This window comes from Erpetoichthys calabaricus, chromosome 5 (assembly GCF_900747795.2).
Source record: "Erpetoichthys calabaricus chromosome 5, fErpCal1.3, whole genome shotgun sequence".
Lineage (NCBI taxonomy): Eukaryota > Metazoa > Chordata > Cladistia > Polypteriformes > Polypteridae > Erpetoichthys > Erpetoichthys calabaricus.
Window position 1 is genome coordinate 98849071 of NC_041398.2, and position 13823 is coordinate 98862893.

General features: G+C 35.8%; 1 protein-coding gene across 1 annotated transcript in view; it reads left to right on the top strand.

The window, feature by feature from the left end:
* wdr1 (WD repeat domain 1) overlaps positions 1 to 13823 on the top strand; it is a 60797-nt gene that overhangs the window by 33243 nt on the left and 13731 nt on the right. Inside the window, exons 6-11 of the mRNA XM_028801818.2 lie at positions 7756 to 7833; positions 8573 to 8653; positions 10098 to 10331; positions 11365 to 11452; positions 11650 to 11806; positions 13053 to 13140. Coding sequence (XP_028657651.1) covers positions 7756 to 7833; positions 8573 to 8653; positions 10098 to 10331; positions 11365 to 11452; positions 11650 to 11806; positions 13053 to 13140 — 726 coding nt within the window. The remainder of the gene's footprint in view (positions 1 to 7755; positions 7834 to 8572; positions 8654 to 10097; positions 10332 to 11364; positions 11453 to 11649; positions 11807 to 13052; positions 13141 to 13823) is intronic.

Sequence of the window (13823 nt, forward strand, 5' to 3'; positions counted from 1 at the left end):
GTACCGTGGAACCTTGGATTGTGACCATAATTCGTTCCGGAAACTTGCTTGTAATCCAAAGCGTTCGTATATCAAAGTTAATTTCCCCATAAGAAATAATGGAAACTCAGATGATTCATTCCACAACCCAAAACTATTCATATAAAAATGATTAATACAAAATATAAAATAAAAATACATAAAACAAATTAACCTGCACTTTACCTTTGAAAAGAATCGTGGCTGGTGAGAGTGAGTTTCTAAACTCTTTTGGGAATTCCACCCAACGGAACGACATGCGGAAGAGCGTCCCGAAGCAACCGCAGACTCCCAGCGCTGTAACAGTTCACTGTAAAAGCGAATCTGAAAAGATTGCGGACATGCTATGAGCACCTGCCGTTGATGGGTGATACAAGGAAAATTATAAATGCAGGGCATAGTACTACTTGGCCACTAACCTGGCTCGACCTTGCCTGATTGCTTTGTCTGTGTATAGGAGAGTGGCAGATCCTGCTACAATAAATAATTGTGCTGCTCCTGTTTCAAGCTGAATAAAGCTGGTATTGCTGAAGTGCTGAGACTTGGCTTCGTGTTTTGGGGTGCAAGACAGAGACTCGCACATTACAACACACACACACACACACACGTGGTCACAATGCTATAGTAAACAGTATACACTTGTACGGATATTGACTATATGAGTGAGACACGCCAACTGAGCCTAAGAACGGGAGACGATTACCCACAATCCCGCAGAGAGAGAGAGAGAGAAAAACCATCAGCTCAATAAAGGGAAACCACACAGGAACAGCAGTACTGCTTTGACGCTGGGTGCTGCCAGTTTGCAAAACTGAGCCAAAAACTTGTGTATGCAAAGGTTTGAGCTGGAGTGACAATGTGAGTGGATTTACACCAAGTTCAGTTTTAATACATCGCTATTCCATTTGAACATGAGCTGTCATTTGAACTTTTCTTTTTTTCTTCGATCTTGCCTGTACTGTATAGCATAGCGTTTTCAAATATTGATGTTTCATGTATGAATGTGTGTGTGCGCGCAAGAGAGGCAGAGACGGATTCGATCTCATTCAAGTGGTTACTGGAATGTAAAGTAAACACTTTCACAAAGGTATAATGAAACCAGTATTCTTTTACTCAAGAATAAAACTGAATAACAACAAATTCAAGCGACAACAAGATATACAGAAGATACGATTCACCAGCGTTTTGTGTGTCTGCTTATATTCCTTCAACGCATGTCTTTTTCAGGTAGCAAAACAGACCGAAATCAAAGGCGGCTTCTTTTTGGAAACACACACCATCAGCATGAAACTGCCAGATCTAAACGCTAGCATGGCGAATTGCTCGCGTACTAAAGTGACTATAGCTGCAGGTGGAAGTCCCATTTTACTTTATGGTGCCAAGCAGAGTTGCGTTGCGATGCAGCAGTCTATTAGCCAGCGAAAGCGCAGTGAAGAAGCTGTCTGTTACGGTCCTACCTTTGTCCAGTCTGATAGCGGGACATCATATCTTTGATTGCCAGTACAACAAATGGTTCTGAGCAGGTGTCAGGCTCAGCACCCACTGTGGTCATCGCTGCTGTTGTGAAAAGAATGGATATAAATGCCATCAACTCAGAGAGGGAGAGACAGGTTTGTTGTATCACATGAATGTCGCCGAGAGAATAAAACTGAATAATAAAAAAAACAAACACTAACTTTTACAAATAGCCAACATTTACTCTGGGTGTTACAGACTGAGATCAAATGTATGTTTTTATAATATTATTGTACTAGCAAAATACCCGCGCTTCGCAGCGGAGAAGTACTGTGTTAAAGAGGTTATGTAAACATATATATACATAAACATAGTGTATATACATAAATATATACATATACACATCCACATATATATACATATATCAACATATATATACACATACATATATATATATATATATATATACACACACACATGCAGACACATATACATATATATACATATACATATTTGTATATCTACATATATATACACATATATACATATATATACATATTTGTATATGTACATACATACACATCTATCTATCTATCTATCTATCTATCTATCTATCTATCTATCTATCTATCTATCTATCTATCTAATTTTTTTAAGCACAAAAGTAATTATACCGTAGAATGCACAGTGTATTAGTAAACTAAATGTAAAAACATTGAATAACACTGAGAAAACCTTGAACAACAGAGAAAACTAACATTGTAAGAGTTTGCCCAAGACCCTTACAAACTGCTTGCTGTAAACACTTTTTTATCAGTTTTAAGCACAGGGGAAAACAATTAAATGCCATTTCTCTCGCGAAACCTTTCAAACCATCCTTTACTGGCTTTAAACTCCTCACCTTCGCCTACTGGAAGAAAGATTTTTTTTTTTCCAGCAAATCGCCATAGAATCTTCCTGGCTTTCTCGCATATGATCGGCTCACTTATGCTATCCCCTGCAAGTTGCTTCTCGTTCAACCACACTAGCAACAGTTTTTCCACCTCTTCCAGCACTTGAGGCCTCCACTTGGTTAACATTATAACTTCTTTTGCAACATCAGCTGCTTTGTTAGGCCCTGTATTCGCAACGAAAAGAAAATGGGAAATGGAGAATGGCAAATCATTGGCACATACGGAAACTGGCTGCCTGTGTTTTTGTTCGCCACCAGAGCGTGTGGATGTGAACAGATGTTTTGGCAAACTTTTTGACCGTAACCTGATTTGTACGTGTTCGGAAACATTCATGACCAGAGGTTCTACTGTAAGTTAGTTCCAAGCTATTTACATTTTCTAACCTGCTTAGTTCTATTCGTTGTCGCTAGAGGCCAATGCCTATTACAATAGCATTGGGTGCCATGCAGGAAATAATCATGGACTTGGACTTGTCCATCATGTGTCTTAGACATGTACAGACTCACTCACACTAAGGCCAATTTAGAATTATCAAGTAACCTAACCTGTATGTCTTTAAGGTTGGAGAAGAAAACTGACAGAGATGGGAGAGAAGCATTTTTAATTTATTACTATGAACACTTTGTTTTTCATTTCCTTTTTTATTATCCTGCCTACCACTTTTTTTAAGTTCATCTGCATGATTTACTTCCTTCAGTTACTCTTGGTATTTCTTTACTTTGAAACCAAAATCTGATTAGCCTTTTTTAACATCATCCTGTACCTGCCTATATCTGTGGTCAAAGTCAAATTCTGAGCTTGCTGTGGAACAGATTCAAATATGCAACTGAACTAAAGGGCTATTTTGTTTATAAGGGAAAGGTTAAGCAAATTATGTACCATGTATGCATTCATTAATATTAATTAGCTAAATGGCTTTATCATAGATTTATTACTATTTCCTTGATCTGTAACATCTTAGAAGTTTTTCTTACTTTTATTCATTGGAACAAGTGAATTTCCTTAGGATTCAATGCACATTGCTTGCTGTAATTATCATGTGGCACTGCATATTTATTGTTAAAGAGCATGGATGGCAAAACAGGTTGGCCTTTTTTTGTTTGTAGCTGGAAAAGTAGGCTGTTTTTGAAAATGAGTTCTTAAGCCCTTGGAGGAGATAGAGGTAGTAATACTGACAGAACAAAAAAGGAGTTGAAACACGAAGTGCTTTCTTGTAGTATCAAAACTTGATAGAAAATAATAAACAATTTTTTTGCAATTTCTGCATAAAGCCAGAGAATAGTGCTGGGAGGTATACCGGTTCATACCGAAAACCATTTTTTATCTTTGTTATGATATGGATTTTTCTTGTACTGCAATACCGGTTTAAATAGCCTAAACAACGTTCAGAACGTGGCGCAGCGGAAAACTGTTTAAGGGGGGACCTTTATCACTGCTACACCGCTAAACACGCATGCAACGGAGTGCATGCATTATTGGAGGTATTGAGCGATGAAAATGGACAGAGAACATTCAGAAACTGAAGCTGTAGCAGATGATAAAGTTGAATGTGATGACACAGAAGAACTTTTGCCGAAAAAAGGAGCCATGTCTGTTGTCTGGAGATACTTTGGTTTTAAAAGGTCTGATGTAGACCAAACAACTATTTACTGCAAATGCTGTCAAGCTAAAGTTGTCGCCGGAGGCGGCAACATGAGCAATTTGCTGCACCACCTTAGCCACGAACATGTTTTGGTGTACAATGAATGTATGCAACTAAGATTGGCACCCTCCACGTCCTCGGGTAAAACTGAAAAAGCTAGAGGACACTCGAGTCAGACGCGTTTGCCGAAGGTACTACCTACAACAAAAAAAGCAAGCGGTGGATCGAGAACCAACGCCATTACAATCCATATAGCTAATGTGTCAGTGGACAGGGATTGGTAACATTAACAGAAAGTGTGGTTAGTTTACAAAAAATATTTACAATTTATTCCTTCTTTTAAGACATGTTCAGTGCAATACAACTTTTGACAAGCACCTCTGGATATTTTACTAAGTCTAAATGCCTCTTTGGATGGTTGAAAATATGTTGTCAAAATTATAGTTTAAGTTGTTTGCAAAATTTGCTCAATAAAAAGGTTCAATATTTTGACTGCAGCTGTCATGCAATGTGATTCCTTCTCTTAGTTTTCAAGGGGGTGGCACTAACGATCACTTTATGGGGTCATGAAAACCTATATTAATATGTGTGTGCACATTAAAATGTTTTTTTGTACAATGTACAATTCTCATGACAGTGGAATAGGTTATTCTTAGCCAGTCTACTGCAGAAATTGCAGCGGAAAATGTGGTTAATATCCACTCATGCACGGGGGGGAAAAAAATACAGTCGAATACCGTGAAACCGGTATCATTTTGAAAAATACCGTGATACAGAATTTTGGTCATACCGCCCAGCACTACCAGAGAGATTTTAATACTTTAGGAGTAGTTTAGGCTACAGAAATGAGAAAACATAAAGTAGTTTTTATACTGTTGTGCTTGAGCTTACTTTCATCATTCACTTGAGTATGAATTTTGAGTATGAATTGGTAACAGCCAAGCTTGCAGAACAGCAAGAGTTGCCTAATGTTGAATGCACTAATTGCACATGTGTGAATTGAAATCCAACTGGGATCATATTGTCTTACATGTGATCTTCTACTCTCCTAGGAAAGCAAAGTGCTGCCAGTGTTTTGTTTTCTTCATGTAGCTGTCATCTGCTCTTTGCCGTAAAGATTTTTGCAGAAAGTGATTCTTATGAATGCCACAGGTCTACAGTGGAGGACACTAGATCTGGTCATCAGTTTATAGGTTTAAACAGCTGGGTATGAATGGTAATCGTAGAACTGGGGCTGTGAGTAGTCTCTGTGTGTTCAATGTCTTTAATAGATATATGTAAACAAAAACAATGAAATGTATTATTACAGAATTCTGCAAATTCAATAATCTTCCATTATATGGGCTGTACTTAAGAGATATCACTGCTTTCACTTGGCAAGGCATCAAACCAGCAGTTTGGATGCCCAGGACCACCAGTTTTTAATTACAGACAATCAAAGTCCAAACTCACCAAGCCCAGCAGACTACCAGATGTTTTGGATCATTGATATATGAAGACCCAGTTCTTCTTCATAGAAGAAGACACCAACTTTGGTGTCACTATTAAAGACAGCTGCTTAAAGCATGCCAGGCTGTCATAAACTCCAGCTGGTGCAAGCTTCACAGGCAGCACAGCAAAAATGAAGTAAGACCTGCTGACACAAGGAATTTTTCCTAACTACATGACAATGTGGGCATGGCATAGTGTACCTTGATGGTGAGTTTCGAAAAGGGACTAGTTACATGGGTAGTTACGTGAATCACATCCTCTTGTCCATTACCATAATATAAATAAAGTAGAAATTAAGGTATACTGTGTTATGGATTTAAAAAAAAAAACAGAGGGAAAGGTAACTATTCCAGCATGGCTTCAATGCCAGTTATAAGAAAATGGAGTCATAATAAGGTGCATTATGATAAAACTAAATAAGTTAACTTTTCAAAAACTGGAGGAACTTTTTTGGCAGATTAAATAGTATATAAATAATAATCCTCAAAGTAGCGATGACTGCAGGGAGTGGACAGCATCACAACCAAGACGAAAAATGTACCATGCTGTATAGAGGGAGCATACACAAACCACATAAGAGTTCCTTTGTTTTTCAGGCAAAACCAAATTCAGGCTTGAAAAGGTTAAAACACTATTAAAGACTGTTTACTAGTCAACCTGAAATATCTAACAAATGCTGAAGCAGTGCTGAGTCATTTCATGAAATGTGATACTTGGGGGGGGGGGGAAATGTATGCTCATGCAGCAAGTAACTGTTTTCAACTTGAAGGGTTTGCTACAACTGAGAAAAATATTCAGGAGCTTCATGATAACATGTGCTGGCTAGAATGTTCCAATAGTGCTCCTGTCACAAATTTTCAAGGGTTCAGCCTTATTAAATGGACACTAACCTTTTGAAATTAGAGGGCTATACTCTATTACAAACAGATCTCACCTTATGAAGTCATAGAGAGGAATCTCATAAAAAATGAGAAACTCACCATTAAGCAATATGTGCTGTGGGCTCCTAACAGGTATACTAGAGGTTGTGAAAATGCTTCTAACTGTTAGCCGAAAAACTGCATAGTGTGAACATACTTTTTCAGGCCTAAACCTAACCTTTACTAACACGAGAACCCTCTTAATGGTTCAAGCATGACAAATTTTAATGCAGCTCTGCAGTATACAACTGTGGACAAGTAAAGGCATACGGCACTGTGAATAACATATTGCACCTCAAAAAAGCCCTGAAAGTCAATCTGATTGATTTTGACAGATAAACTAATTGGTCAGGTCTAAATTGGAAAATATAATAATTCAGTATTTTGGTTTATTTTTGATGAAATATTTTTGTGTACATTGGAAGCAGACCACAAATTAACATAATGTTCTGCTTTAATAATCTATTTGCTAAAATGTTCTCTTCCAAAATGCTGACTGGTTTTATATTGTTTCAGAAGAGTGTTGTGCACGCATGTACAACACAACTTTACAAATAAATTGCTGTAGAAAGTTGCAGGTAACCCTCCACCCCTTATATAAAGGTGGACTACCAGGTTTACAAAGCTTACACAACGCTTTAGACTCTTACAGAGGTACAGTAAAGCATATTTGATCTTGCACATTTATTTAAAGCAGATGATCCATCAACTTCCCAAGCAGGTGATGACCAAATACCGAGACTTAATACTTTAAACTTTTTTTTTTTTTAATCTTTGACAACAGAACGTGAAAGAAGTTTTGGGGATTGAATATTTTGTTTACTGTACTTAAATGGGAAATGTTTAAGCAACTTTCTCATATAACTGGTTTAGCATGGAAACACAATTGTACCAGCCAAGTGATGAACCCAAAGTTGTTTTGTATTGTGAGTGCTGCTGATCCTGCCTTATACAGGCTTTATGAGTCATGATCATTACTGTACAAATTCTGTGCATTATTTACAGTATGGAATTTGTCATTTTAACCTTTTTTTCCTTCTTTTAGGCTATAGAAATGTAACATAGCAAAACAGTTAAACATTGGAAAGTTCCATTGAGGATTTGTAGTTTAGGACATGTTTGTGATTATTGGCATTGTCTTAAAGTACTTTATACCTTAGAATCTGAATTGTGGTGTCTGTACAGGGTTCTATACTTTTGTTCTTGTGTGCTCTGGTCTTCCATCAGTTGGATTATGTTTTATTTCAAATTAGCTAATGTTTTATTTTGTTGTCAGGACCACACAAGATTTGTTAATAGCGTCAGGTTTTCCCCTGATGGCAACAGAATCGCTACTGCTGGAGCTGATGGTCAGGTATTTATATTTTTAGTATGTGTCAGGTATTCTGTCTGATGAAGTCAGTTTGACCTATTGGAGGGAGGACTGTACTTTTAAACAACAATGTTGTCCGTTCTATCTTCATATGTAAATAAACATGTGACCCTCAACTTTACTGACTGCTCCAATTATAAAATGAAATATTTACATATGTATACATAATACAGATTATACATAAAAATAGCATGTGTGATTGCATGTATTATGTATAGTGGAATAAAAAAAAATGAACACTTTAATAAAATGGATTTCTTTATAACTATGCATAGTGTTTTGCTTCATTTTGTCAGTCGCCCAAATCTGGAAGAAATTAACAGTAAAGTAACTTTGCAATTTGTTACATATTACATATTCATGTGATACTTAAGTTACTGAGTAATGTTTTTTTTTTAATTCCCTTTTTAAATCTACAGTAAGCAAATACTGTACTTTAAAATGCATACACTTTTTTATTTGTACTGTGTGTACAATACATACTGCATATAACATTATTTACTTGGTCCATAAAGTCTTGGGTTATTTATTAAGAGCATGTTATTTATATGCAGTCATTGCAAGGTTGGTGGATAATTATGTAAAATGCAACATTTTGCAATAAGCTTAATGTTATTTTAAAATGAATTCAAGAGAGATATATAGTTTTATAATTTGTTCACACATCTCCTTCATATGTCCTTGGTAAAAAAATTATTTAATGTTATTGCTCCTTAACTAGATCTTCATTTATGATGGAAAAACTGGTGAAAAGATAACTTCCCTTGGTGGTGATAAAGCTCACAGTGGCGGTATATATGCTGTAAGTAGCCTTATTTAATGCTTAACTGATTCCACAATTAAGTTTATTCTGCAGATGACCCACATTATAAGAGTAGTTGCAGCCAACCTTGACACATCTCATTTAGGGAAGTTCAACTTGGGGGAATCCTTGACATGTGAAATAATTTGCTTTATTAAAGTCATGAAGTTCTGAAAGTTGCATAAAAAGATGAAAATGCACATTTAATTCTAATGAAAAAAATCACATACTATTCTGAACACATGTTTATACCTTTTTACTTTTGATCATGCAGCCCATTTCTTTTTCTGTTTTATGTAAAAAAAATCTTAAGAACTTGTATGAAGATAGTGGTAAGAGACCCCACACTTTTAACTAACATTTCGTTAATTAATTTATTCTTCGCTTAACCTCCAGAAAATTCCAAAATATACTTTAAGAATGAGATGAACATAAAATACTAGAGTCTTAATGCATTTTTAGTTTGGCTTCCTTAATCAGGAAGAAAACTTGCAATGGTACCACTTAGGCTATGTCCACACTACTTTTTCATTTAAAAAAACTGTATTTGAAAAAGAAAACTATCTCTGACCACACTACAGTTTTGCATGGTTTATGAAAACATCTACGTCCACACAAAAACAACCAAAAATACATACAATGTAGATGTTTGCCGAAATAGGGCAAGTGTGCATTGGAAAAAAGGTCCTTGAAATTATGGAAATGCTGCTGGCCACGGAATTTTTCACGAAACTGTAATGACTGGTAAATGTATTTGTCTTTTGCACATGTATGCCGCATTCAAACTGTACAAAACCCAATTTAGGTGCATTTAGGTAAGCAATACACCATCTACCATTTTAAGCAATCTTGTCTGTGTCCACTATGTTGGGATATGATTTTCTTCTGTGAAAGGTGACCAATCAGAGAATAAGATGCTGTAATGAGCAGGATCTAATACTAGAAAGGCTAAGTAATGAGCCTGAACAAATTGAAGCACTAATAGAGTCTGCGTTTTCCGATAATCTGCATTTTTTGCCCATCCATATTCCAACAGTATGTTGGTATTTTCTGAAGTATCTGGATCATGAGAGTGCTTTGAAAAGTCTCCATTCTTGGAGGTTAAAAATGCTGGGGTAGTGTGGACGAAAGGCAAAAATGGAGACTAATGTTTGTGTATTTAAACAAGAATGTATTAGTATAGCTGTAGTGACATGTAAAGGTGGGATATATTATACCACCATCTTTATCAAGTTCCTGTTTTAGAAGAGATGGCTGCTTGTGTGATCAAAAAGTACTGCATAATTTTAATGTTCTCATGATCTGTGCCCTATGACAGATTGGCACCCTGTATTCAGACTGTAGTCCCTTGTTATTATAAATTGGATGGTTGGGTTTAAGAATGTTATGTTTACATTATTTTGGAAAGCCCTAAATTGACTTCATTATCTGTTTTAAATTTTAGGTCAGTTGGAGTCCTAATAGCACTCAGCTTCTTTCTGCTTCTGGAGATAAGACTGCTAAATTATGGGATTTAGCAGGTAGTTCATTGGTAACTACCTTCAGCATGGGATCAGATGTGCTTGATCAACAGCTGGGCTGTCTGTGGCAGAAGGATAATTTGCTGACAGTTTCTCTCTCTGGAAACATTAATTACCTTGACAAGAACAACCCAGACAGGCCTTTACGCATTGTCAAGGTAACTGTACTTGTAGATTTTTAATCTTGTGCATGCCAGCATTTCTTCCAGTTATAATTTTGATACATGTATTGTTACAAATGGACTAAACCAACTGGAAAAAATATTTTGTATAACGTGTAACCAATTTAAACTAATATTTTCCGTAATGCGCATGACTAGAGCCCTTTTTCTCCCCCAAATGTGCACATTTAAGTAAATGACCTTTTATGACTGGAGAAAAAGATTACAGTGTGTGGTTGGGCCATATACAGTGGTGGAATGCTGCTCTTTCTAAACTCCTTGATCTAGCTTGGTGAATGCTGGCTGGGGAAAGCTTTTTGGTCCAAATCTATTAATATGTAAACTTAACCTCTTATATGTAAATAAAGTGAAATATTACCAGGAAATATACTAAATTTTGTAGTTGAGCATTTGGTAAAATGGTAGGTAGGCAGTCTATAGAATTCAAAAGAATGGAGAACTCTCAGAAAAGCTACTAAAGTGACAAGACTTTTTCCAATCTAAAGTACTTTATTAAGTGCACAAAAAATAATAAAAGTTATGATTTTGTTTAGGATTGGCTTAGTTGTTTAAAAGTAGAAAAGCAAAAAAAGGATTTCAATGCTTTCATCCAATTCATAGAGTCTGCTGATAATAAAGAATTCTTATCTTGTTGTGTCTCTTTTGCTTTCATCAAATTAGATAAGAGTTGGCATTAAGTAGACACTGAAAGTGAGACAGTTGCTCTATTATGTAGGTAGGTTCATGTGTTTGCTCAAAGGTTTTCGCTTTTCTGATATCTTTAAATTTTTTGCTGTGTTTGTATTTTTCTATTTGTGAGTATAACATGTTTTTATAGGTATACATTAAAATAGCATAGAATTGTTGCAACAAGCATAAAAATGCTTAAACAGTTTCATTAAACTTGTATAAAAAATACAAAAATCTCAGGTATCTAGCATTTAAGGGAAATTGTACTTCATTTTCTTTTCTATAGAAAATTTGCAAATTTGTTTATAATATATTTATTTATTTTCTTCCTTCTTTACAGGGACACAGTAAGTCTATTCAGTGCCTCACAGTACATAAAACTGATGGTCGATCATACATTTACACTGGAAGTCATGATGGGCATATCAATATCCTTTTTTTGTCTCAGGAGTTTAATATAAGTAAAACACATTTTAAGTTTGCTGTTTTTTTTTTTAGTGTCTAAAACATTTTAGTTATGAGAGAAGAGGATGGAAAAAAAAATGTACTCTGAAGCATTTTGCTTTTATAATCCCATTCCTGGTACAAACCAGTGGATTTCCCATTTCCCTTAACTCATTTTCACATTTCTGGGATGCTGAAACTGGAGTAAGTGAAAACTTTAAAGGAAAAGGCCATGCCAACCAGGTTTCAAGAATGATAGTCGATGAATCAAACCAATTAGTCAGTTGCAGTATGGATGATACAGTGCGTTATACCAGCCTTGCCAAGAAGGAATACAGGTCAGTTATAAAATTAATTCATACCATATGACAAACAAATGTCTGATTAGCACATGAGATGCTAAACTATGCAGAATGTCATTAAAGGTATGTTCTTCATTGATGCAAGTAGAGTAATATTAAATTGAATGAATGTTTCAATTGAATAGGTTTAACAGTCTAATTTGTGTAACTGTAGGAAGAGTTGAGATTTGATTTTATGAACTTTTGTCTTCATGGTCAAATATCTCCATAACAGTTTTTCATCAGTGTTCTCTGTTATAGCATTTAAATGATGTAAGATGCCTATTATCTGCACTGCTCACACCCAGCCCTTTGTTGACATGGCTCATTTTAGTCTATTGAGTTCACATTTCTGCTTTAAACTGTACCCAGAGACACTCGTAAATATTCTGGGATGTAAGGTGGCATTGTAGGCGTTCATTTGTGACTGCTGTGCTGCACAAACTGAGCCCTAATTGGACCCATTAAGAATAATTTATACTCATTCACAGGAGGCTGCAGATGCAGTTGCACACGAAGGATGTTCACCCTGGTCTGTTCATGGTTCAGGTGTTCAGTGCATGATGCTGCGCGGTAGCAGAATCTCCCATCTTGTAAAGGGTTTTTTATTTATTTATTTATTTATTTTTTTGTTTCTTTGTTTTTACATATCCATCTCTCAGATATTTCCATTTCTGTCTGCACAAATTTTCATCATGGATTTGGGCACATTTGGCTGTCTCTGTGTACGTTTAATGTTGAATTGTATCGGTGCGGGTAATGATGAATACTTCACACCATTGGTTTTTGAATGAGCTTGTGTGTTCTTGTCTAGTGCATGCACAGTTGACACACACACAGGTGTAAATAGGACTCCATGATTATAAAATTCTGGAGGCACAGGGTCGCCAACGTGAGGGTCTATGCGCCAGAACTGCTGGCAAAAGTTATTTCACTAGAACGTTCGTGGTGACGCAGGCACACCAAGTATAAAGAGCCCTTTACTAGTAACTGGGACTCTCATAATCATGAAATATGTTGTTTCCAATTTTGTTTTCAGTATATGCTTTGGTGTTTTTGACTTTAGATTTTTTTTTAGTGGATGGGAAATTTCCAAATTAAACCATTTTAGAGAAGGGATAGATTTTTATTAATAAGTTAACAAACAAAACCTTAACCTAAAATATTTCTACAATGTTGATAATTAAAAACTATCAATAACGGTATATTTTGAATTTCTTTGTTTATTTATTTATTTTAATAGCGCATCAGATGCAGTGAAGTTGGATATTCAACCAAAATATGTAGCAGTGGGGCCTGGGGGCTATGCAGTGGCAGTTTGTATTGGACAGGTAAATTCAATACGTACACTCCTTTTTAAAATAGGGTATTCTTTAGCCAGCGGTATAAGGTTATTCAGTACTTAAAATTGTTAATGTTTAAAGTAAACCCTTTATAGAGTATTTGAAAGTTATTATTTGTGTGGTACGTGTTATCCTGTCTGTTAAAACAATAAAAGTAATATGTAAATATTTCTGATTAAAAATGACAAAGCTAATATACTTAGACCCAAAATTCTACACGAAATCTGGTCTAGTGATAGTGGTAGCAGTATTAGCATTAGTATGGTAATAGTAGCAGTAGTATTGTCACATGCACAGAGTACAGTGATCTAGGACTGTATGCTGTGGATACTTTTGAAGAGAGAACCTTACCTATCAACTAATCGCATTAAGGAGTTTTTAATAAAAACAAAATCTAATTATTTAAAAATAAAATGGACTTATCCAATTGCACACTTGCAAGCATTAAGTTGGAAACAGTAAAATTGTACTGATGTAACAATGAGCAAGTGAGAGATATTATTATTTGGGTTGTACCATCTACCTGCAGTGTAAATTGTGTTATACCTGTGTACTGCATACGAATTCAATGTTTGAAGCTATTGCATGGGATGAGAGATGAACGAAATGCAGAGGGCAGCCATTAGTATTCTCCAGTTTACATCAGTATTTCCAGGAGTGACAGCCACCAT